Here is a 27134-nt window from a genome sequence, read left to right as displayed (position 1 = left end):
TACACTGGGTTCCAGCCAGAGCCCTGTGGATAACAGTTGTCTACAATGTCTCCTGTATCAGCTGTGTGACAGCTACAACTCCCTGGGTTACTTCCCCATGGCCTCCCCCCCACAGCACCTTCTTTATCCTCATCGCAGGATCTTCCTCCTGAAGCCTGATCACACTTGTACTTCTCAGTCCTCCAAGCAGCACACCTTCTCACTCCCTGCTCCTTGCACACCCTCCACTAACTGATGGGAGGTCCTTTTTAAACCAGGTGTCCTGATTAGCCTGCCTGCCATAATTGATTCTCTTAAGTTCTTAATTGGCTCCAGGTGTCTTAATTAGCTTGCCTGTCTTAACTGGTTCTAGCACATTCCTGATTGCTCTAGCACAGCCCCTGCTCTGGTCACCCAGGGAACAGAAAACCATTCATCCAGTGGCCAGTATATTTGCCTTCGACCAGACTCTTGTATCCCACTGGTCTGGGTCTGTCACAAGTGTTGCACTGTTGACTCATAGTTAGCTTGTGATCCACTATGACCCCGAGATCCCTTTCCGCAGTACTCCGTCCTAGGCAGTCATTTTGTATGTGTGCAACTAATTGTTCCTTCCTAAGTGGAGTACTTTGCATTTGTCCTTATTGAATTTCATCCTATTTACTTCAGACCATTTCTCCAGATCATTCTCAATTTTAATCCTATCCTCCAAAGAACTTGCAACCCCTCCCAGCTTGGTATTGCCGCAAACTTTATAAGTGTACTCTTTATGCCATTATCTAAATCATTGATGAAGATATTCAAAACAACTAGACCCAGAACCGATCCCTGCTGGACCCCACTCGTTATGCTCTTCCAGCATAACTGTGAACCACTGATAACTACTCTCTGGGAATGATTTTCCAATCATTTATGCACCCACCTTATAGTAGTTCCATATAGATTGCATTTCCCTATTTGTTTATGAGAAGGTGATGCGAGACAGTATCAAAAGCCTTACTAAAGTCAAGATATACCACATCTACCGCTTTCCCCCTATCCACAAGGCTCCATTATCTTTCCAGGTACAGAAGTTAAGCTGACTGGTCTGTAATATCCTGGGTTGTCCTTATTTCCCTTTTTATATATGGACACTATATTTGCCCTTTTGCAGTCTTCTGGAATGTCTCCCGTCTTCCATGACTTTTCAAAGATAATTGCTAATGGCTCAGATATCTCCTCAGTCAGCTCCTGGAGCATTCTAGGATGCATTTCATCAGGCCTTGGTCATTTGAAGACATCTAACTTGTTTAAGTAATTTTTGACTTGTTCTTTCCCTATTTTAGACTCCGATCCTACCTCATTTTCACTGGCATTCACTATGTTAGACATCCAATCGCCACCAACCTTCTTGGTGAAAACTGAAACAAATAAGTCATTAAGCATCTCTGTCATCCTCTCATGCCACTCTAAACTAGGACTGTACCAAAACTTTAAAGTTTGCTCAGAATGTTTTACACGGGCAAACTCACACCAAGATTTCTGTCTACCTGGAGACACATGATACGTTTTTGTTCCCCCCCCCCCCCCCCCACTATGCCTCTCTACTAGATTGCAATAAGTGAAGCATATTTTGAAATGGCTACAAATCCTCCTCCATTCCCAGCTTTTCTCTGGGGAAAAAATATTGATGGGGCCTTCCAGTTTTAACCTTTTACCTCAAACCTCATTTGTACCATATTACAGAGAAAGGTATTTGCCTAGATAACATGAATCCCTCCTCTAGATCTCCAAAGCATCCCGTCCTATGTCCGTTGTTAGCAATCTAGGGCAGAGACTGTCTCCCTGGCTGTGTTTTGCACAGCATTTGTCCGTATTGTTGGGTCTTATGCAAAATCTTCCTCCTCACAGTGTCCCTTTCTAAGTCTACCTAATTCAAACTCACTGCACAGTACTATACTTCATTCTCCTTTGTTATTTGCCACAAACAAAAGAAGTCTTTTACAAAGCTGTTTGATGGGACTTACCACCCAGAGTGGACGTGAGGAATGATCACCCTTTAGAAGCATCTGGAGTCTGTAGTCTTTTGCTCCATACTCATCCACTTTGATCCCAGACTCTTCCACTTGTTTCCCGGCTGCAGATGGAACAGCTTCCTGAGACTCTCTACCAGGAGTTTCATCGTCGTCATCATCGTCATCATCGTAATGACGTTTCTTAGATTTCTTCTTATCTGAAAACAAAGTCACAAAAATTAAAATATAAATTTATCTACACCTTGATCAGTTAAGGTCCATCAAGACAACAAGACACTGTCCAGATCTGTAGCCGAGTGAGTCAGACATCTATTTAAAAAAACCAAAAACCTACATTAAGAGATACTTGCTGGGAGGTTATTGATAGGATAGGCATCATGGAAACTTGGTGGAATGAGGAAAATCAAGGAGACCCAGTAATATCAGGGTACAAAATATATGAAACGACAGGTCGTGCTGGTGAGGGCGTGACACTACATGTGAAAGAAAGCATAGAGTCAAATAAAGTAAAGATCTTAAATGAATCAAACTGTACCACAGAATGTCTATGGATAGAAATCCCATGCTTGAATAATAAGACTATAGCAGTAGGTATATACTACTGACCACTTGACCAGGATGGTGATTGTGAAAAGCTCAGGGAGATTAGGTAGCCTACAAGGTAGAAAATGCATTTTCATGGGGGATTTCAACTATCCTCATACTAACTGGGAATGTGTCACCTCAGGGAGGGATGCAGAGACAAAATTTCTAGACACACTGAATGACTGCTTCTTGGAGCAGCTTGTCCCGGAACTCACAAGGAGAGAGGCAATTCTTGATTTAGTCTTAAGTAGAACACAGGATCTGGTTCTGTTCATCCTGAATATAGCTGAACCGCTCAGTAATAGCAACCATAAATGTAATTAAATTTCACATCCTTAATTGGGGGAAAATGCCAAAGAACCGCACTACAGAAGCATTTAACTTCAAAAAGGCGAACTACACAAAAATGAGGAAGCTAGTCAAATGGAAATTAAAAGGAACCGTCACAAGGGAGAAATGCCTGCAAACTGCATGGACGCTATTTAAAAAGTTTCAGAGTAGCAGCCGTGTTAGTCTGTATCCGCAAAAAGAAAAGGAGTACTTGTGGCACCTTAGAGTCTAACAAATTTATTTGAGCATAAGCTTTCGTGAGCTACAGCTCACTTCACTGGATGCATATAAATCTCCCCACTGTATTTTCCACTGAATGCATCCGATGAAGTGAGCTGTAGCTCACGAAAGCTTATGCTCAAATAAATTGGTTAGTCTCTAAGGTGACACAAGTACTCCTTTACTATTTAAAAATATCATAATAGAAATTCAAACTAAAGCTATATGCCAAATATAAAAGTAAGAGGACCAAAAAAACACCACCATGGCTAAACAAAAGAGTTGGTTAGATGCAAAAAGACATCCTTTAACAATTGGAAGTCAAATTCTAGTGAGGAGTCAGAAAGGAGCATAAACTCTGGCAAGTCAAGCGTAGAAGTATAAGGCAGGCAGGCCAAGAAAGAATCTGAAGAGCAACTAGCAGGAAACAGAAAAACTAACAGCAAAAATACTTTTTAAGTACACCCGAAGCAGAAAGCCTGCCAAACAATCAGTGGGGTCACTGGACGTTAGAGGTGCTAAAGGAGCACTCAAGGAAGACAAGGCTGTTGTGGAGAAGCTAAATGAATTATTTGCACAACAGAGGATGAGGGGGAGATTCCCACATCTGAGCCATTTTTTTTAGATGATAAATCTGAAAAACTGTCTCAGACGGAGGTGTTGGTAGAGAAGGTTTTGGAAAAAAGTCACCAGGACCAGATGGCATTCACCCAAGAGTTCTGAAGGAACTCAAATATATGTGGTATGTAACCTATCACTTAAATCAGCCTCTGTATCAAATGACCGAAGGGTAACTAATGTAACACCTATGTTTAAAAGAGGCTCCAGAGGCTATCCTGGCAATTACAGGCCAGTAATCCTAACTACAGTACCAGGTAAATTGGTTGAAACTATCATAAATTACAGAATTATAGGACACATAGACAAACACAGTTTGTTGGGGAAAAGTCAACACAGCTTTTGTAAAGGGAAATCATGCCTCCCCATCTACAATTCTTTGAGGGGGTAAAACAGACACATGGACAAGAACGATCCAGTGGATATAGTATACTTGGATTTTCAGAAAGTCTTTGACAAGGTCCCTCACCAAAGGCTCTCAAACAAAGTAACAAGTCATGGGATAAAAGGGAAGGTCCTCTCGCGGATGAGTAACTGGTTAAAAGATAGGAAACAAAGGCTAGGAATAAATCATCAGTTTTCACAATAGAGAGGTAAATAAAAGGGTCCCAATGGATCTGTACTGGAATCTGTGCTAGTCAACATGTTCATAACGGGTGTGGAAAAAGGTGTGAACACGAACGTGGCAAAGTTTGCAGACGATACAAAATTACTCAAGATAGTTACGTTCAAAGCAGACAGCAAAGAGTTACAACGGGATCTCACTAAACTGAGTAAGTGGGTCACAAGATGGAAGAAGAAATTCAGTGCTGATGAATGCAAAGTAATGCACACTGGAAAACATAATCCAAAGTACACATAAAAAACGATGGGGTCTAAATGAGCTATTAAAACTCAAGAAGGAGATTTTGGAGTCATTGTGGATAGTTCCCTGAAAACATCCGCTCAGTGTGCAGCAGCACTCAAAAAACCTAACCAAATGGTAAGAACCAATAGGAAAGAGAGAGATAAAAAACCCCAGAAAACATAATGCCACTATATAAATACGTGGTACACCCACACTTTGAATACTGTGTACAGTTCTGGCTGCCCCATCTTTTTTTATAAAAAAAAGATGCATTTGAATTGGGACAGGTACAGAGAAAAGATAAGGGCAATAAAAATGATTGGGGTATGAAACAGCTTCCATACAAAGAGAAATTAAAAAGACTGGGGCTGTTCAGTTTAGAAAAGAGATGACTAAGGGGGGATATGATACAAGTCTTTAAAATCATCCATGGTGTGGAAAAAGCAAATAGAGAAGCGTTATTCATCCCTTCACATAACACAAGAATTAGGTGTCCCCTGCCAAAATTAATAGGCATCATATTTAAAACAAACTTAAGGAAGTACTTCTTCACACAATGCACAATCCACTTGTGGAACTCATTGCCAGGAGATGTTTTGAAGGACAAAAGCATAACAGCGTTCAAAGAAGAAATAGATAAGTTCACAGAGAATAGGTCCATCAATGGTTAATAGCCAAGACAGTCAGGGAGGTAACCCCATACAACTGGGTTGTGTCCCTAAACTTCCAGCTGCCAGAAGCCGAGACTGGACAACAGGGGTTAAATCACTCGAAATTGCCCTGTTCTGTTCATTTTTTCTGAACTATATGGCACCGGGCACCGTCAGAAGACAGGATATGGGACTAGATGGACCATTGGCCTGACCCAGTATGGCTGTTCTTATGAGTTTAGCTCCTGGTTGGCAGATGAAGAGGGACCTGCATGTAGGAAGACTTTGGCAGGAAGACTTGAGATAGGAATTTAGAAGTGGGGAAAAGGAAAAGTCACCTTCTATTCAGATTATTTTGTAAACATAGGATATGCCTGCACTACAGCAACACAGCTGCAGTCATGCCACTGTAGTACAGACACTTACGAAAGCCACGAAAGGGGGTTTTCCATTGCTGTACTAAATTCACCTACTTTAGAGGTGGTAGCTAAGTTGAGGGGAGAATTCTTCTATTGATCTAGTGGTGTCTACACCGGACCTTAGGTCAGTTAAACAACATCGCTTTTCACATGAGTGTCATAACTAAGTGGACGTAAGTATTAGCTTACATTGGGTCTTAGCTTTCACAAGTAGAGATCCCTCAGCTTTCCCAATGGCTCTTAGCTCCCTGGATTTCAATCACACCCACCATCAGTTACAGGGGCACCAAGCACAACAAGGTTATTTAATATGTGTACGACAGTAATGACCAACCTCGCACACCAATAAGGGGGCTCCCTCGTGCTAGGTGGTGTGTGGGTGCGCACGTGCAAGGCATGCACAGACACATGCCAGGCACCCGCACACACTCACCTGCCACACACAAGACACACGTGCACCTGCCACACATGCACACTCACCCACCATAAGCATACACACACAGTCGCCCGCACAGACACCTGCCACGCGCCCGCAGACACAGACACGCGCGCACGCACCTGCCACGCGCCCGCAGACGCGGACGCGGCCACGCGCGCGCGCACCTGCCACGCGCCCGCAGACGCGGACGCGGCCACGCGCGCGCGCACCTGCCACGCGCCCGCAGACGCGGACGCGGCCACGCGCGCGCGCTCCTGCCACGCGCCCGCAGACGCGGACGCGGCCACGCGCGCGCGCTCCTGCCACGCGCCCGCAGACGCGGACGCGGCCACGCGCGCGCGCTCCTGCCACGCGCCCGCAGACGCGGACGCGGCCACGCGCGCGCGCTCCTGCCACGCGCCCGCAGACGCGGACGCGGCCACGCGCGCGCGCTCCTGCCACGCGCCCGCAGACGCGGACGCGGCCACGCGCGCGCGCTCCTGCCACGCGCCCGCAGACGCGGACGCGGCCACGCGCGCGCGCTCCTGCCACGCGCCCGCAGACGCGGACGCGGCCACGCGCGCGCGCTCCTGCCACGCGCCCGCAGACGCGGACGCGGCCACGCGCGCGCGCTCCTGCCACGCGCCCGCAGACGCGGAAACGCGCGCGCGCTCCTGCCACGCGCCCGCAGACGCGGAAACGCGCCCGCGGGGGCGCGCTCCTGCCACGCGCCCGCGCCCGCGGGGGCGCGCTCCTGCCACGCGCCCGCGCCCGCGGGGGCGCGCTCCTGCCACGCGCCCGCGCCCGCGCCCGCGGGGGCGCGCTCCTGCCACGCGCCCGCGCCCGCGCCCGCGGGGGCGCGCTCCTGCCACGCGCCCGCGCCCGCGCCCGCGGGGGCGCGCTCCTGCCACGCGCCCGCGCCCGCGCCCGCGGGGGCGCGCTCCTGCCACGCGCCCGCGCCCGCGCCCGCGGGGGCGCGCTCCTGCCACGCGCCCGCGCCCGCGCCCGCGGGGGCGCGCTCCTGCCACGCGCCCGCGCCCGCGCCCGCGGGGGCGCGCTCCTGCCACGCGCCCGCGCCCGCGCCCGCGGGGGCGCGCTCCTGCCACGCGCCCGCGCCCGCGGACGCGCGCTCCTGCCACGCGCCCGCGCCCGCGGACGCGCGCTCCTGCCACGCGCCCGCAGACGCGGACGCGGACGCGCGCTCCTGCCACGCGCCCGCAGACGCGGACGCGGACGCGCGCTCCTGCCACGCGCCCGCAGACGCGGACGCGGACGCGCGCTCCTGCCACGCGCCCGCAGACGCGGACGCGGACGCGCGCTCCTGCCACGCGCCCGCAGACGCGGACGCGGACGCGCGCTCCTGCCACGCGCCCGCAGACGCGGACGCGGACGCGCGCTCCTGCCACGCGCCCGCAGACGCGGACGCGGACGCGCGCTCCTGCCACGCGCCCGCAGACGCGGACGCGGACGCGCGCTCCTGCCACGCGCCCGCAGACGCGGACGCGGACGCGCGCTCCTGCCACGCGCCCGCAGACGCGGACGCGCGCTCCTGCCACGCGCCCGCAGACGCGGACGCGCGCTCCTGCCACGCGCCCGCAGACGCGGACGCGGACGCGCGCTCCTGCCACGCGCCCGCAGACGCGGACGCGGACACGCGGGCGCGCTCCTGCCACGCGCCCGCAGACGCGGAAACGCGCGCGCGCACCTGCCACGCGCCCGCAGACGCGGACGCGCCCGCGGGGGCGCGCTCCTGCCACGCGCCCGCGCCCGCGGGGGCGCGCTCCTGCCACGCGCCCGCGCCCGCGGGGGCGCGCTCCTGCCACGCGCCCGCGCCCGCGGGGGCGCGCTCCTGCCACGCGCCCGCGCCCGCGGGGGCGCGCTCCTGCCACGCGCCCGCGCCGGCGCGCTCCTGCCACGCGCCCGCGCCGGCGCGCTCCTGCCACGCGCCCGCGCCCGCGGGGGCGCGCTCCTGCCACGCGCCCGCGCCCGCGGGGGCGCGCTCCTGCCACGCGCCCGCGCCCTCCTGCCACGCGCCCGCGCCCGCGCCCGCGGGGGCGCGCTCCTGCCACGCGCCCGCGCCCGCGGACGCGCGCTCCTGCCACGCGCCCGCGGACGCGCGCTCCTGCCACGCGCCCGCGGACGCGCGCTCCTGCCACGCGCCCGCGGACGCGCGCTCCTGCCACGCGCCCGCGGACGCGCGCTCCTGCCACGCGCCCGCAGACGCGGACGCGGACGCGCGCTCCTGCCACGCGCCCGCAGACGCGGACGCGGACGCGCGCTCCTGCCACGCGCCCGCAGACGCGGACGCGGACGCGCGCTCCTGCCACGCGCCCGCAGACGCGGACGCGGACGCGCGCTCCTGCCACGCGCCCGCAGACGCGGACACGCGCGCGCGCACCTGCCGCGCGCACACGCCTGTTACACGCCCAGTCTAAGGGCCACAGCTCCGGGGCCCGGTGTCCAGACGTGGCCCCTGCGGCTGGTGGCGGCCGGAGCCCAGGGAAGCCGGGCGGGGGCAGCTCCCATCGCCCCGCAGGCTGCGCGGCCCGTCGGGGGACCCCGGCTACGCCCGGGGCGGGAAAGGGGCGCACCGGGCGCGGGGGGGGGGCTGGGGGGCGCTGGCGGGGAGCGGAGCCGCCGCGGGGGGGGGGGGTCTCACCTCGCTCCCGCCGGCCCATCGTCACGGGCCCGTCCGCGCCCGCCCGCCGCCAGCAGCACCGCGGGCCCCGCCCAGCCGGCCCCGGCCCCGGCCCCGAGCGTCACTTCCGGGACGGGGCGCCGCCCGCGGCCTGTCACCTAGCAACCCCCGCGCCACACAGCCCCTCCCCTCGCACCCCTCCCCAGTCCCCCCGGCACCCCTCAAATACCCGCCGGCACCCGCCCTCGCATCGTCCCCCGCCTCGGTCCCCATCACAGCCGCGGTCCCCCCCCCCCCGCACCCCGCCTCCCCCTACACTCCCCTTCCCCCCCGTCCCCCCGTCTCCCCCCCTCCCCCGACACCCCCCGTCCCCCCCCGCACCCCGCCTCCCCCGACACCCCCCTTCCCCCCCGTCCCCCCGCCCTCCCCCGACACCCCCCGTCCCCATCCCCACCCCGGCAGCCCGCCTCCCCCCCCCTCCCCCGACACCCCCCGTCCCCTTCCCCCCCGTCCCCCCGCCTCCCCCCCCTCCCCCGACACCCCCCGTCCCCATCCCCACCCAGGCAGCCCGCCTCCCCTCCCTCCCCCGACACCCCCCGTCCCCTTCCCCCCCGTCCCCCCGTCTCCCCCCCTCCCCCGACACCCCCCGTCCCCCCCCGCACCCCGCCTCCCCCGACACCCCCCTTCCCCCCCGTCCCCCCGCCCTCCCCCGACACCCCCCGTCCCCATCCCCACCCCGGCAGCCCGCCTCCCCCCCTCCCCCGACACCCCCCGTCCCCTTCCCCCTCGTCCCCCCGCCTCCCCCCCTCCCCCGACACCCCCCGTCCCCATCCCCACCCCGGCAGCCCGCCTCCCCCGACACCCCCCGTCCCCTTCCCCCGCCTCCCCCCCCTCCACCGACACACCCCGTCCCCATCCCCACCCAGGCAGCCCGCCTCCCCCCCTCCCCCGACACCCCCCGTCCCCATCCCCACCCCGGCAGCCCGCCTCTCCCCCCGTCCCCATTCCCCCGACACCCCCTGTCCCCACCCCGGCAGCCCGCCTCTCCCCCCACCCGACACCACCCGTCCCCATCCCCACCCCGGCAGCCCACCTCCCCCCCGTCCCCGTCCCCCCCCCGGCACCCCGCCTTCCCCCCCGTCCCCACCCCTGCAGCCCGCGTCTCCCTCCCCATCCCGGCAGCCCGCCTCTTCCTCCCCCACTCCTCCGACACCCCCCGTCCCCATCCCCACCCCGGCAGTCCGCCTCTCCCTCCCCCACTCCCCCGACACCCCCTGTCCCCACCCCGGCAGCCCGCCTCTCCCCCCGTCCCCATCCTCACCCCGGCAGCCCGCCTGTCCCTCCCCGTCCCCACTCCCCTGGGCACCCCCCGTCCCCACCCCGGCAGCCCGCGTCTCCCTTCCTCCACTCACCCGACACCCCCCGTCCCCACCCCGGCAGCCCGCCTCCCCCCCACACTCCTTCGGCGCCCCCCCCGCCTCTCCCCCCCGTCCCCACCGCGGCAGCCCATGTCTCCCTCCCCCGACACCCCCCGTCCCCGCCTCCCCCCCCCACACTCCCCCATCCCCATCCCAGCAGCCCACGTCTACCCCCCTCCCCAGACACCCTCCAGCGCCCCCCATCCCCACCCTGCCTCTCCCCCCCCACTCCCACGGCACCCCCCGTCCCCACCCTGGCAGCCTGCCTCTCCCCCGTCTCCATCTCTATCCCAGCAGCCTGCGTCTCCCCCCTTCCCCCGACACCCTCCCCCCCCACACACACTCCCCCGGTGCCCCCCATCCCCACCCCGGCAGCCCACGTCTCCCCCCACACACACTCCCCCGGCGCCCCCCATCCCAACCTCAGCTGCCCACATCTCCCCCCACACACTCCCCCAGCACCCTGTGTCCCAACTGCAGCAGCCCGCACCCCCCATTCCTCAGGCACCCCCTGTCCCAACTCCGGCACCCCTCCAGCAGCCCGTGTCACCCCCCACTCCCTCAGCACCCCGTGTCCCAACCCCAGCAACCCACACCCCCCATTCCTCTGGCACCCCCCCCAGCACCCTCTGTACCAACCCCAGAAGCCCACATCACCCCCAGTCAGCCCCTGTACAAACTCCAGCAGCCCGCATCACCCCGGACTCCCCAGACACCCCTGCGGCCCCTCAACAGGGGACGGCAGAGATCTATTTTAAAAATGAGTAGGGAACCATCCATTGTGCAAATTGTTCACCCCCAGCCCGAGTGATTACTTCCGTTATCTTCACCCCCAGCACATTTTGTCAGGCACAGAGGTGCTGGAACAATGTATATGTGTATAGTGGGGGTGCTGAGAGCCATTGAACCAAACTGTAAACCCTGAATATGAGGGAAACCATTTCAAGCCAGGGGATGCAGCAGCACCCCCAGGGCAAGCCCCTATGCCAGTCATGCTCAGTGCATTCCATTCCATTGAAAGCTCTTCCAGGTACAGCCCAGGCGGCCTTTCGTCTTTGTACAGCACCTAGCACCAGAGGGCACGTCCCAGAGACAGCTCTTGTTTGACTTACAGCAGATGTTTTTAGAAAAACATTATCTTGATTTTAAAATGGCCAGCAATAGAGCATTTCACCCCCACCGTTGGTAAATTGTTCCAGTGGTTAATCATCCTCAGTGTTAAAAATTCACACCTTCTTTCCAGTTTTCAGAGGAACAGCCGTGTTAGTCTGTAGCCGCAAAAAGAAAAGGAGGACTTGTGGCACCTTAGAGACTAACCCATTTATTTGAGCATAAGCTTTCGTGAGCTACAGCTCACTTCATCGGATGCATTTCCAGTCTGACCTTTAAGCCAACTTTAAGCCTTTGGATCTTGTATACCTTTGTCTGCTACATTAAAGGTACCGCTATAAAATAGATTGAGCTCCTTGAGTCTATCACTGTAAGGCACATAGCTACTGTTTCTACTGAAATGTGGGGATGTGAAGCACTATATTAGTGAAGATTACTTAAAGAGCTCTAGTTTTGCTCTCAATTATTTTTAAAAGTTGTCCCTTTTCCACGTGAAAGTTCTAGTTCTGAATGACAGCATACTTTGAGCCAGCTCCATTCTTACTTCCTTAAACTCAGAACAGATGATGTCTCTCCCTTGCCTGGTATGGCTGTTAAAAATCCCTCAGCATTTTTGCAGAAATGATTGTTCCAGGCAAAAAAAAGTTAAATTTAGGTGACAGGTCCCAATCCTGCAATTTACAATGCACAGACATGCTGCTGCAGCCCGACAGACAGCCCTGTTGATTTCAATGCGGCTTCAGGCTGTAGTCTGCCTATACATTGAAAACTGCAGAATCAGCGCCTTAGAGAATATCAGTTAAAACTAAGTCATATAAATAAGTCACAAACGGACTAAATTTTAAAAATACTCTTAGGCTTATTGTCAAGCTCTGGGACAGCCACAAGGTTGAACTACAACAAAAAGCTGCCGAATATCTGCAATTTCTCTCCAACAAAGCGTGACTCTCCTCCCCAATTCGGAACATAGCCTGAATATTCCCTTGTTTGCATAAAGAAATATCCAAAAGTCAAATAAAAACATACCTAGTAAAGATGGGTTTTCCCCCATTCTACAACAGGAGTGTGTCCTTGCAGATGGTATTGCACATAGACAGCTACCTGCTGGAGCTTACTCCTGTCTAACAACCTCTTTTCGGCATGAGCAGGAGTTGAACACTGTGCTCTTGGTTCCCATCTCAGTTACGCAGGCCAGTTTTTACTGTATAACAAAAATCAGAGGCATTTGCTTTACAGCATGAGAGGGTGATCGTTTTTTATTTCCACGATCTTTGCATTTATAAGAGGACCTTTGTAGATTTAAACATTCTAGCTCATGGATGTTGAGAGATGCTTTCTGTACCATGTTATATACTTTGCTTTACTTTGAACAGACTAGTCTAGTGTTGCAGGCAAATGTAGTATGTGAAGCGTGTAAATTTGCTGTTTTGAAAACATAAAATAAATGAAGGGAAATACAAATTGGAAATAAATATTTTGTTTTATTAACACTCAAAGTGCCATTATCTATAGTCGTTCCATAGTTCATAAGGTTACATCCAGTAAACCTCTGCACCATAACCTTTCAAAAATGAATAAAAATTTGGAAGAAAAAGCAATCTTTCATTGTGCTAATTCTTGCAGGTCCTCATGCATGATCAACCTAAACAAAGATGTGTACCAACAATATATAAATTTCATATAAACAAAGTCATTGGTCAAACACAAAATATAAACATGGCTTCTTTTACATCCGATACAAAAAAAACCCAACCCAAACAAAATAAAAGCCATTTACCAGCAAGAAAATAAAACAGGTAAGTACATAAAAAAGTAAAAAAAAATCAAAAAAGTTTTTTATACATTTTTACAAGCACAATTTTGAGAATGTAACAAAGTCAAAATGTGCACGAAAAGTGGAAGAAACCACACCGTACCAGGCAATTAGTAGGTCCTTTGTTTGACAGAGTATACTGGCTCTTTTCCTAAACTATGGATTTAGAGACATTCAACAGTGCACTGTATACCTAGCATGAGAATTTTTACTTGGGTATCACTTTAAACATTATACAGGATTTTTTTTTTTTTTTAAGCCACAAAAATGTTAATCAAAATGGAAGTCAAAAGTTTGACTAGTATTCTTGAAAGGAGTAAGCCACATTTTTAAAGCATGTTCTTATCTCATGCGCCAATCAATCAACAATATAGTAACATGCTTTATCTTTTCTAATACCAGAAAACTAGAAATGGGAAAGGATAAAGAAAGAGAAGCATTACCATTAAATGTAACACAAAGAACAGGAGATGGAAAAATCTGACTTTTCCAAGATTGATTTTTTCCCCCCTCACATTTTTTCAAGTAGCTCTGAGAATTCAAAGATTGCTTTCCCCTTTTCACAACAGTGGATTTTCTCCGTATCACTGACACATTAGCATTTTGGTTTTTTACAAAAGTCTTAAAGAGAAATCCCACTGTTGTCCCTCCAGAGTGTTTTAATATACTTCTAAGTACAATTCATGTCCAATTTTGGAAATACAAATACATTTTGAATGATTAAAAACAAAATTAAAAAAATATTTTCTGAACATCAGCCAGCTGAAAATATATTTATCTAGTAAATTATCTCTCAAAGCTTTTATATATTTAATTATTCTAACTAAACATAGTACCCTTAAAAAACAAGTTCATAAAAATGTAGAAATGAAACTGTGGAATAAGACAACTGGGATATTTCTGTGTGTGTGTGTGTGTGTGTGTACGCACCGCGTGCGCGCGCACACACACAGAGTTCATATACAGAATTACAAGTATACTTTAAAGTTGGGAAAGTTGTTAGACACATTATAGAACTAGTAAGCAATGCTCAACTCCTGAGTTCCTCAACCAAGATATAACCATAGGCTAATACACTTGTACACAAGATATTCCATTTAAAGCAGCAACAGCAGTGCAGTTACTGATAGCAACATCTCAAAAGTAATAAAAAACATACATCCAAACAGTAGTACATTGCACACATACTTGATTCTCATACGCCCATCAACAATTGGTCAGAGTATTAAATCAGTGTACAAATTAAACATTTTCAAAAATGTGCAAAAAAGTCAACATTGATAGAAAAAAACACCTTTGTGTATACATTACAAACTGTGCCCAGCATTCAACTGAGAGTAAAAACATATACAGAGAGAAACTGATAGATTAAATATAGAGAATTTAACAGCTACATAAAAATGTACATTAGATCAAAAGGGCAAATTTACACATTTATTCATAGCACTGTGAAAATTAAAAAGCCTACTTTCAAACTTATCCAAGTCTCCAACATTTATTTACAATGATATTCCATTAAATGAACTGTGTGACATCTGAGATGGCAGACAAGTTTTAACAAACCATTTACATTTTAGAATGAATGACATCAAGATTTAAACCAGTATTAGCGAAAGATAAACACTGTGAAACTGACAAAAAATGCAATGCTTGTCTTTATATCCACATTTATATATTCTTGGGGGAGGGGGAAAGAAGATCTATTATAGGGGGAAAAGATGCAAAACTTTCTGAAATATTTCCCACCTTACATTCAGTGTAAACCCATATTATCTTTCTTCTCTCCTCCCCACAAGGAGCCTGATCCTGCAATCCTTACCAGCAGGAGTCCCACCAGCATAACGACTGAATGATCAGGGCCAAATTTTCACTAATTTTTATCCAGTTTTTCTCCCCTTTTAAAAAAATAATGGAAAAAAAAAAAGCTAGTCAAAATGAGCTTACTAAATTCTGTCCTTTCAATACGTGAGAGGTCAACTGAATTACACCTTTAGTTGCTACAGATTTTCCCCAAGGTATTGCTTAAATATGATCCAAAAAAGGTACTGAAGTAATGCCAAAGAAATTTAAAACATAAATCAGCCAAACAAAAGCACTCTTTGTTCCTGATGTGGAGTTTAATGACTTAGAAATCCTATCTTGGGGGAAATTCTGCTCCCTCCAGTGTGCATTCGTGACTCTCCCCTTAAGGGCAGTGGAAGTCCCTTGTATCTAGGGGTGAGATTTGGCTCTTAAATTAAAAGGACTGCTTCCTGCAGCAACCTCTGAAGTCTTCTGGTTTGCTATGGCACTACGAGCAGTTCAGATCATAAATCTACTTTTCTTCATGGCTTTCCTTAAATGCCCCCAAGCTCAAACTTGGCTATAAAGAATATCATAGGAAAGGAATTTAATCACCAAGTTTGTGCATTATGTTAGTGATGTCAATAAGATCGTGTAGATCTTTGTTCAAACTTTTCCTTTTAATGCTGGAATGAATTTTGCATCTCAAAACAGCAACGAGGAGCCTCCAAACCTATCCTTAAAAATGGGCAGTGCTGGACATAACTTTTACTAGTACCTGTTTTATTCCATTTAGCAATAGTTTACTGGTAGATAAGGATGAGTAACAGTACTAATCTACGAAACATCACTTTTGGCTCTTGTAGAGGGGATAGAAAAGCTTTGGTTTTTTAAGTGATTTGACACTGCATACTTGTCATGAATACAAGATAGAAAGTTCCCAGCAATAAGAAATGGTATGGGCAGTAATACCGTTGCTAATCCAAAAAACACCATATGGGTTTCCGTTCAAGCACACAAAAATATGCTTTTTTATATTCATGATAAAGTTTAAAGAACTAGACGATTAAAAAGCTAACAAATAAATTTAGTTCTAAACAACTGTAGATCTGACCAATTTGCTCAAGTCTCTGAAGCGGCAGTTTGACACTGGTCAATGTTGTCTGAAGGAATGGCTTACTATACTGCACTGCACCTTCTGCTTCTAGCGGGAACGCTTTCATTCAAGACAATGGCAGAGTTAGGATTATTTAAAAGAAGAGAACACAATATCATTGGAAACAAAGGTAGCTCATTTGAACTATCTGCTAATTTGTGCAGTAGTATTGGCTCTGTCTTAACACTTTTCTTAGCCAAACTTCCTTTATTATAGTACAGTACCACGTATAGCAAGTGGCATGTCTAAGCCTATGATCTTGGGCAAGTTATCTAGCCCACATCTCAGTTTTCCAATCTGTAAAATGGGGATAACACTAACATCCTTGTTGGAATGTTTGTACAGTACTCTGAAAAAGGAGAGCACTGTAGGTGCTAAGTATTTTTATCATTTAAAAACAACTGTAGTAAATTCTCAACCTAAAAGTCTGCTACAGATACTAGTTAAAATACAACTTTTGATGCAGTTAGTGAGTTCTGCCTTGGAAACTTGCATATATTTTTAAAGACTATTTTGGTGGCACTGAATAATTAGACGGCCATATGATTTAAATATGGTGTCTATACAAAAACAAAATTAAGGCATACAGATAAAAAGGCACTAGCTGAAGAGACAGCTGCTAAATTATTTTTCAATATTATAACCAAAAGGACAGTTTAACTCAATTCGAAACGTACCCTGAACTATTACTCAAAAATTTTGCCTAAAAAAATTGGAAGGAATTATGTATGCATAAAGTATAGTTTGTGGTTTAGATTAACTGAAATTCTACTCAATTCTTTTTTGTAAAGTAAGCATTTTCTTAAAATCATCACTGCACATCATTCTCCCCTTAGACAGGACTGAACTTGTACCAAAGCACATTGTTTGTTTTTACAAATGGAGTCTGTGCCAGCCAGCAGTTATTCATATTTTTCTCCATTTCAATCAGATAGAAACCAGCTTATTAAAAAATACACAGAAAACTGTAGTTTAATTAATAAGCTTATTTCTGACTGGCTGAAGTACAAACCTACTGGTTATATAAGCCAATAAGAATGCAGCATATCAGAATTATGCAGCGACTAGCTCACTATTAAAACCAATTTACAGACAAGTTGTTAAATATTTATTACTAAACAGATGTAACAGAAATAAAGTCAGTGTAATAAAAAATAGTTGCCAGATCAATAGCTCCTGATTTGAAAATAAGCATTTCTCCTCTCCCAATAAATCTTGACACTTCTGTAAGCCCAGTTCTGCTTTGGTATTGACATAGGAGGAGACCAAAACCCTGTGACAACATTCTGTTCCACTGACATTTTCTCATAATTGGACGTAGCACTCACAAGTTAACGATTCTAAAATACTCTAATGTTAGTTGGTAGGTTATTCAAAGTGGCGCAGAGAAATCTGGCTTCATGACCCTCATCTTCAATGGGATTTTAATCATGCAGCTCCATGCACCTTCAGAATTATAGACATAAATTGTATTAGTTATACTGCCAGTGATGTGCTAGATGCCTTATGGACATGTAGGGATCTACTGCACTATCATTAAAAGCAGATAACACAAAAACCATTTTACCTCAACATGATCTTACCAAGTTTCCAAAAATGCAACATGCAAGGGAATGAATGTACTGCCTGTTTCTCAAAAGGCAGAATTTGACTAGCTTCAATAGTTCCTATTTCTAGCTCAAAATATAGTTTTATTTTATACAGTAATTGTTTAAAGGGTTATACATAAGTAGCTTAGATCGGTTGGGAGGTTCTCCCAAGGGTAAAAAAAATAGTTCAGTCCTTCTTGTGATTCATATGACAACATCTTAATCATGAACAACAAAACTGGTGAAATTAGTCATAATTAAAGAGGTACTATATTGCCTCAGTAGCTTTCTGATATGTCCAACAATTTACAATCCAGATGGAATTATATTTTAAGGGGAAAACTATGCCTAAAAGTTTTTAAAACTTTGTATTATTCTGCAAGTTCTCTCTTTTCCCAATCTCAAACCAGTTTACCATTGTCAAGACAGAAAGCAATCTTTTAAAAAGGCACAAAAGCAGCAGTCTTGGGTTTTTTTGTTTTGTTTTCCAGTCACAGCTAAGAAATGACACTGCAGCATAGAGAAGCCAACTCTGCCTTGCAAATAGGGTATATTTTTTAAAAACTTCAAGCTTCAGAGAGCAGTTTCTTTTATTGATCCAAGAGTATCTTTAAAATTTCTGAGTGCTGCAGTTAAACCTGGTTACATTTTCCCTTTAAAGTTCATTTTTTGTACTTTTTGGTAATATAAATGACTTTCTTACCCTTTCAGATACCACTGTCTATATATGTACATTTTCAGCTTGGCTTTTGATACCTTCTTAATTCATTTGAAATCAATTTCAGATATATGGTTTGTACATTATGTAAACTATTAGTCTACAGTAGAACCTCAGAATTTCAAACATCTCAGGAAAGGAGATTGTTCATAAGTCTGAACAAAATGTTATGGTGATTCTTTCAAAAGTTTACAACTGAACATTGACTTAATACAGCTTTGAACCTTTATTGTGCAGAAGAAAAATGCGGATTTAACCATCTTAATTTAAATGAAATAAGTACAGATAGTTTCCTTACCTTGTCAAACCTTTTTTTAAAACTTTCCCTTTACTTTTTTAGTAGTTTACATTTAACACTGTACTGTGCTGTATAGTCTTTGCTGCGTTTTTGTCTTTGCTGCCTGATTAAGTACTTCTGGTTACAGATGAGGTGTGTAGTTGACCAGTCAGTTCGTAACTCTAGTGTTCATAACTCTGAGGTTCTACTGTATTTTAAAGACAGTCTCTACATAACTCTCCATACTGCCCCCACTGCCACTAAATTTTGCTTATGAAGCAAAGGTCCTTTACAGCACAAAGGTTCATGCAGATTCTTTCCATAGACTGCTTCCATAGAGTGACAAAGAAGCCAAAGAAAGTGAACACAAGTTTACTTTAATTTTGGCTCATGGGTTTTCCCTGACTGAACTCTCATCTCATGCATGTAAACCCTGCACTGCTGCTTACCATGACCAACAAAATGACCAACCAGATAAAAGTCACAATAATCACAGAAAACAGACAACTAGAATAGGCCACCTGTCCAAAATATTGTGATTGTGACCCCAATAGAAGAATAATTGTTCACCTACTACAGGTAAATGGATTAGGATAGATCCAGACTCCTAGTTATGCTGCTGATACACAATTTAGCAGCTAAATTCGCAAAATAAAAATTCAGAAACCTCAAGAGTCTCTGTCTCGTGAGCCAACACTTTAATTTCTCATTGTAGCCCCAATACATTCATTTCTTAATTTTCATGTACCTCAAGCTTTTGATAGTCCTAATAAGGACAAAAAGCACAGTGGACTCTTGGAACCATTACACAAAGTCTTGCCAGAATGGTTTGATGTCCAAAGCATCAGCACATTCCGTCTTTACATAACTGTGAGGGTAAGATAGGCAACCAGTGAATCAATCATACTATCAAGAATCAAATTTAAGTTATATAGGTCAAAGAACTTATTTCCAAACTCTCTCTCAAATTCTGTATATTGCATACTTTTATAAAGATGGGAGGGTTTGACTTCTCTCTCTAAAGTGAAGTCAGTTAGTAAATGCTTCTCATCAGTATTTTTCAGTGGAGCTGTTCAAGGACTGTGAGATTTTGTCTCAGAATTTTACTCTTTTACTGCCCTGTTCTAGAGATGGAAAAGATAAATAAACAGTTTATGACTGTCTGAGATCTAGCACAGTTTGATCCTTCTGGATTGCAAAATTGTAGACTCATACTATTTAGTTGCTTTGTTCCTTTTACATCTTTGGTCATTTTTAATGCAAAACTCAGCATGACACATTGTGCTGCTGCTCTTTGTTTAGTTAGACTTCATTTTCAAAATTCATGTACAATTGCTACGTCACACAAGCAGCTTTAAAAATATTCCACTTTTTCTGTATGGTCTGTCCCTGATGTTTCTATGTTGACTGCTTTTAATGCTTTCCCTAGGAAAGAGGCATTTTAAAGTTTTTTTATCATCATTGCTGCTTGAAAAATATGACCTAAGAAGTCTTGAAGTGCCTTGTTGTCATTTGACACTAATGGAATTAGACACAAGGAATTAGAATTCATTTTATTTCAGGGACTTTTTCTAACATCCTAATAACTGGATTGTGTTATTAAAACAATCGCATTCAAAACAATTTGAGAAGGATTATTATATTCAGAAAAAAGAAAAGGAGTACTTGTGGCACCTTAGAGACTAACAAATTTATTATTAGTCTCTAAGGTGCCACAAGTACTCCTTTTCTGTTTGCGAATACAGACTAACACAGCTGCTACCCTAAAACCTGTTATTATATTCAGGTGCATGACCTTCAAAATACATTCCTTCTCAGTCTCTGACAATTGTTCTGAATGTCTTATTCCTTGCAGTTCATTTGGATAGTCAGATAATGCATACAGTAAATAAGGATTAATTTTTTTCTTTGACATTCATTGGATGGTGAAGGACTTTATCTCACACCGGTTTGTGTCTTACAATCACCTAAGGGAAGTGACTCCTCCCACCCCCTTAACTTCTATAGTAAGTGTATCTTTGGCAGCAGCAGGGGGTAAGGATTCTCCTGACTTATTTCTATTTATCTGTTGATCTTTTTGGTTATTTTTTGTTTCTTCATTATGGAGACTACCCCCTGAGCTTTGCAGTCTCTAGAAGTTTGGATCTATAATAATTGATTTACCTGTAATTTTTGATCTATGAAGGTAATAGAATAACTTTATACCAGCTCCCACCAACTACTGATTTAGGGTTACGCTCCTGCCTTATTTTCTTTTGGTCACAAAGGAAGTGTCAGGCAGGTGCTCTATTATGCAGAGCATTCTCTACTGAGGGTTCTAAGTTCTTTGAGCTTTCTAATTAATTTCCAGAACTGTGGGTTCATGCCTCAAGTGTGATATTCAGAAACTGATTAACAAGCTAAAATATAACTTAAAACCCTCAGCAGCAACTACCTACAGTACAAAGAACAAATCACAGATAATGATTTTATTCTCCCTGCATGCTAGCTGCTAATGTATTTTTCCCTGCATCCTGAGACAGTCAGCGGTGTTAGAAAATGTTACAGTTCTTGACAGTCCAAGTCACATCTCTGTTTTCCCCTTAGTTAAGGAATGAATATGTACTAAAGTGCTTTATCTGTGAACCACATCAGTACATTACAGAAACAAAAGGTTCTAGGTTGGGAGGGGGGACCCTCATTCTAAATACAAAAATTTAGATTCTTGCTTATAATCTAAGTGAAACAAAGAATCAAGAGAAATAGGTTTTCTCTCTTGTCTTTTTTCTCCTTTTTTTGTACAAAAATAAAAATAAAAGTGCAGTCAAATAGAAAATAAATGCAGTAGATGCAAGCTGAGTTGAGGCAGGCTGTTAGTGATAATGTGCAAATGTGTGTCTTAGCAGTTCATCTGCAGATGGTCGCAACTTGGCCTCGATAAAAATCCGCTTGAGGAAATCCCGACCATGGTCCGAGACATGAGGTGGCAGCTGTGGATTGGTTGGCTGGGTGGCAATTTTAAAGATGGCAGCCATTGCTTCATACTCTGCCCAAGGGGGTTTCTCAGTGAGCATTTCTACCACCGTACAACCTACGCTCCTGAAACAGAGGTGAAAGTAAAAGAGCAGGTTACAAACAGAATGATGTTCTCCCCCGTGGAAACAAAAACTACAACATGGAAGCTTACTGAAATGCCACAAATGGAAGATTGTTGCCCACACAACATTGCAACTCAATTCAATTGAAAAAACAGACTTTTATCACGTCTATAATTACACACTTGATTTGAAGGTCATGCTAGCTACTGCAAATCACAACTTATGTCCTGCTCCACATGTCAGCTAACCTGAATGCAATTATTTCAGTGGCAGATGTTTATGTGACTTGCTCATGTGACCCTGGAATCCACCTTGTGCCTATAATTTTCCACAAACTGAGACTGAGAACTTTGTTTGGACAGTAATATTCCACTCACATGGGAGAAGGTATAAAAGATCCTTGGAAACATCTCCATTTTGTCTTCATGTCCTGCTTCATTTTTCTGGACTGAATTTCTAACAAGGAAGCTCTAAACAAGGACTCATAATCCCCAAGCTATTTGGGTAACTTCCAGATAGACTTTTTCAAACTAGCAGTTTATTCCATCATTGTTTATTCCATCACTGATATAAGAATTTATGCATATAATCATTGCAATGAATTCCTCAACCATTTTAAACTACTTCTTTTCTCTTAAAAATAAATCTTTAGATTTTAGCCACTAAAGGACTGGCAACAGCGTGATTAGTGGGTAAGATCTGAGTTATATATTGATCTGGCGATATGGCTGATCTTGAGAGACCAGAAGAACCCTGTTTGATGAAATTGGTTTTCAATAACCACTCATCATAAAGTATAGTGTCTAGGTGGTAAAATAAGTGCTGGAATGCCTAAAGAGACTGCATTTTTTATTTCTTGTTAACCAGTGTGGTGAGACAGAAGTTTACTTTTATTACTGGCTTGGTATATCTTATGATAGAATAACTATCAGTTTGGGGGTAAGTCTGCCCTATTTCTCAGCAGTTTGTCCTGAATCTGGCATCCTCAGCTGTGACCCACTGACACATGGTCAGTTTATCTAGACAGCACGTTAATTTCTTACTTGAAAAATAAGATTTACAAATGCTAGAGCCAGCAATCTGAATTTCTGGGCCAACTCCACAGTTTAGTGGCAGTGCTATCAGACAGTAGTGTTAAAATTATTCTTATGGAGAAATCCCTGTCCCTCCTCGCTCTGGCTTTAAGGTTGCTGCAATGGGAACATTTTAGAGAAATGTGCTCCTCCCGTAAGCAGCGGACACACTGTGAGTATCCATCAGAGACAGGCATTGTGTCCTTACACGAAGTGCATCTTTTAAACTCAGGAGAGCTTGGCATTTTCAGAGTCCAACTTAAGTCACAGGACAATAAAAGAAAAAGGGGGAAAGGGAACTCCCGAGTGGGGTTTTTTTTTTTTTTAAAAGAAAAAGTCTAAATGGTTAAAACGGAAACCTAAGACTAACAATGAACTAACTACTGGGGACTAAACTGAACTAATAACTATTTCAAATTCTTTTCTAGGTAATTTTGTGACACTGCCGTTGGAGCTCTGTCTGCAGCCGAGGACGGCTGAGAAGGAACTGAGGGGGGTTGGGACACGCGAGCACTAAATGAAGTGCCAACGACATCGCAAAACAGCTACTGTGCACGGGCATCCCGACCAGGCACTGCTACCAAAAAATCTCTGATCGGCGGCGCCAGGACACACTGGCAACTGAAGTGGAGCACCCACAGGGACAGCACTCAAAGAAGAATTATTCTCATTCTTGTAAGACGGTGATATTTCACTGTGTGTTCTGTGTCCCAAGCATTTTGATGGGGAATGGGACACTATATAAATAAAATTATTAATTTTGAGACCTTTTGAGTATCAACCATCCAGAGTACAATGCACTTGCAAATAGTTGTGTCATTTCACTCAAAGAGCTCTTCAAATCACAATGCTCCCTTAGTTCTACTGTTCTGAATGTTGCAGTTTCTTTTTTTAAATAAAATCTTCAGTATAAAATATGTTGGTGTTATATTTTGTGTGATAGCTAAGTAAACTCAACACGTAATCCATCCTGTTAACATATGGTAGAGACCTTCAGGTATATAAGGGAGCAGAAGAAAGAAATAAAACTAAAACAAATTAGCCTCTTCCCCTCTCAACATGGTTGTGCTCATGATATGGTTTGGGCAAATGCTACTTAGGTAACTTTCATTAATCACTGAACTGAATTAATTGTGACATTTTCCTATGTTAGTGCCCCTCTAGTATTTACAAGTATGCCAGATAGGCCTCACTTCATGTGAGCTTGGTCCACAGTGTTCTCTTGTGGTCCTAAGTCAGTCAGCACAGTCATTGATATACAAAAACCAATCTGTTTAGTGTTAACTGATCCCCTGCCCCAATATATTCTTCATTGTCTACATAGCTTGTTTTCACCTTGGGCAACCAGAAACACATAATGAGTGCGCTCATGCTTAAAATAATGAAAATTTATATTTTGCAGTGAAACCATCTCCTCTGGGGTAGTATGTAGCTGTCTTTCATTAGAATAGCTCTTTGACCTACCAGATATCTGCTTTTCTCCCATACCCTTCTCCACTGATAACTTCAGGACTCATCCAGTATGGAGTCCCCATGACAGACTTCATTCCCGTGCCAGAGAGACAGATAGTCTGAAGTCGCTTGCTGGCACCGAAATCACCTAGCTTCACATTGCCTGCTGAATCCCGCAGAATATTTGCTCCTGGAAGAAAAAGAAAAATCTCTGCTTTATAGTCAGTAAAAGCCAATCAACTGCATGAGAGTGAATCAACACACATTTGGTTTAACTGATGCATTATAACAACAGCCAAGTATATTACATGGCACAGAACTTGCCCCTTGCTCAGAACTGTTCTCTAGAATCTGAGCTTTCATTTTAAAAATTATTTCTAGCCCCTATGGTTGGAGAAAAAAACCTCTGAAATCTGAACCAAGTGTAACTGATGCAGTGTCATCTACCTGCATCTGCAGAGAGTCTGAAAATTATAGTCCTGAGGCATAACCTGCCCTATTTGTCTCACTCAAGTCTCTGTGGATGCCACAATTCCACAGCTGCATAATTTGGCATATTTCCAAAATGCCATGGAATTCATCATTTTGCTGCAGCCTGGCAACCAACATTTTTGTGTGTGTCCCTGGGCTGCCTGCACTACCTCTTGCTCTGCAGCTTTGCGCATAAGGGGAAGTTAATTGAATTACAGTGCATGATCCCTGCAGAGTTCACTGGAGCCAGGTAACAGGAAGTTGGGGAGCCAGAGCTAGAATCCAGCTCGCATCTAAGGACGAGAGGAGATGGACGCGTAGTTTGATAGGCTAGGAAGCAAGAGACTAGGTCAGCTAAGGAGGTAAACTGCTAAAGCTAGCTGCTTCCAACTTTCCTGACTCTTATGAAAAAAAGGAAGATCTGAGCTGAGTTCTCTGGGCAACACCCTGGGAGTTGAGGCCCAGGTAGCGGAACTGGGCCATCCGGAGAACATAATAAAATCCCACCACTGACAATCATGAATGAATTTTACATTAATGACTATTTTCCACTCTGAGCTACAGCTGTGCGTGTACTGGCGGTCGTGGTGGCGATGGGGACAAGAGACTATTTTATGGCCTTAGAATAAAGTAATGTTGCTGCAGAATTTAAGAGTTCTTGCTGTGGAATATATGGGGCCTGATTCTAATCTTAAATGAAGTTATATTTGAAATAATTTAATGAACAAAAATAAAGTCAAAATCCGGAGGGCAGAATATTAGGGGCACCTCTGTCATCTAAGAGTTTGCAGGTTATTTCTATATCCTTCAAAAATTGACCAATTTGGAAAAAAAAAGTGCTGGATTAACTCAGAGCTTCTCAACCTTTTCCATTATCAGAGTGCTCTAGGGGTCTCCATTCCTCTAACCAGGACTACCTATCCCCTCATTTAGCAATATAAAAATGGCAGGGTGGCCACAGCTCCCTGACACTGATTTGCAACCCCCTGGGAATTATGGAGGTCCTTTCTATGAACTTTCTGAGAAAGTTATTGACTTGCCAAATCTATCTTATATTAAGAATAAATAAAAGGGAACTGGGTGGGTAAGAAAGAAGTGAAGTAAGGAAGGAAAGTGCCTAGAGCACTCAGAAAATCTGCATCTTCATATCATGTTCAAAGTGAACGACATACTTTTAGGTTTACAAATTTATTTAACTTGGTATAAGCATGATAGTTGAAATCTGTCACCTTGAAATTTACAAAAAATTATATTGACACATAAACAGGAAAATAATGTAGCAATTTTAGCAGCTATGATACAGTTATGTCCACCAGATTTACTCACGCTCGCTAAGGGTTTCAACATTGTGTTCGCTGGATTGTTGTTCATAAATAAATGTTTTGAAAAGTCCTGATATTAAAACAGTCATATATACCCCTATTAGTATCCCATTACTCACTAAAACATTTTTTTTCTCAGTTTGCAACATTGGCAATTTTCAGGTTTGAAAAACATTACAAAGACTGGACTATTGAAGTAAATCCTGATGGAACTGCTTGAAGTTAAGCCAATATTCTGGCATCACAAATTTAGCAGTGACCCTTTAATTTTATTGCAATCATTTCCCTTTGGTTTATGAAGCTTCAAATGTTTCAAGGTCATGTTGCTTATTTGGAGTAGAGAAAGCAGAACTTACATCTCTTCTTTAATTACCTTTAATATCTCTATGTACAATCATATTACTGTGCAAATAGTAAACTCCCTCCAAAATCTGCCGTGTGTATTTTCGGGTCACATTCTCTGTGAGTGCTCCATATGCTTTTAACTGGTCCTTAATGGAACCCTGTGGCCAAAAAGAAAAAGTATTAATAATTATAGCACTTTTAAGAATGATAGAATAATTTATCTTTTAACCATTATTAAAAAATAACTGGATTGTATGAAGTTTGTACCAGAAATTTAGAGATGCAAGGCTCTACGACTTCTCCGGATCAGCTTAATTCACATTAGCAGTTATATCTCCAGCTAAACTAAATGATTCAGCCTTTAACAGGAGCATAATGATACACAGAAATGTTATCAAGACAATGAATTTTAAAAATACCAAATAGTTTAAATGTTGCTGAGCTGCTATACAGATAACACAGTAGAGTATTTTCCTTCTAAGCATGATTTTTTAGAGATTTACTAGTTACATGATGATGCTGTGTTTGGCACTGTACACGACACAGCCATTGACCGTACCCAATCCATCTTACACTCTGAGAGACAACAAACGGAGAAAACGATCTGGACAACCCAGAGCATGACATTTAAAAATATGTTGTTTAATAAGTTTTAGGTCTCAATAAAACAACAGGCAGAAACTTGGCATAAAAAAAAAGTCTCAGCCTACATCTGATGTTTTTCTCAATATCTTAATACAATTTGGGTTGGCCATTTTAAATTACACACTTTAATGGTTTAAAAGGAACAGTACCAAGACAAAAACCCAAAAC

General features: G+C 45.9%; 2 protein-coding genes across 2 annotated transcripts in view; both read right to left on the bottom strand.

Annotated features, from left to right (window-relative positions):
- Positions 1–8844, bottom strand: part of ERCC3 (ERCC excision repair 3, TFIIH core complex helicase subunit) — a 49240-nt gene extending 40396 nt beyond the window's left edge. The window contains exons 1-2 of the mRNA XM_048869346.2: positions 8740–8844; positions 1986–2191 (exon numbers count right to left, since the gene is read on the bottom strand). Coding sequence (XP_048725303.1) covers positions 1986–2191; positions 8740–8758 — 225 coding nt within the window. The 5' untranslated portion in view covers positions 8759–8844. The remainder of the gene's footprint in view (positions 1–1985; positions 2192–8739) is intronic.
- A 3863-nt stretch (positions 8845–12707) lies between these two features.
- Positions 12708–27134, bottom strand: part of MAP3K2 (mitogen-activated protein kinase kinase kinase 2) — a 92542-nt gene continuing 78115 nt past the window's right edge. The window contains exons 15-17 of the mRNA XM_048869189.2: positions 26350–26479; positions 24196–24373; positions 12708–21659 (exon numbers count right to left, since the gene is read on the bottom strand). Of these exons, the coding sequence (XP_048725146.2) occupies positions 21434–21659; positions 24196–24373; positions 26350–26479 (534 nt within the window). The 3' untranslated portion in view covers positions 12708–21433. The remainder of the gene's footprint in view (positions 21660–24195; positions 24374–26349; positions 26480–27134) is intronic.

This window comes from Caretta caretta, chromosome 11 (genome assembly GCF_965140235.1).
Source record: "Caretta caretta isolate rCarCar2 chromosome 11, rCarCar1.hap1, whole genome shotgun sequence".
Taxonomy (NCBI): domain Eukaryota; kingdom Metazoa; phylum Chordata; order Testudines; family Cheloniidae; genus Caretta; species Caretta caretta.
This window is presented reverse-complemented; position numbering and strand designations above follow the sequence as displayed.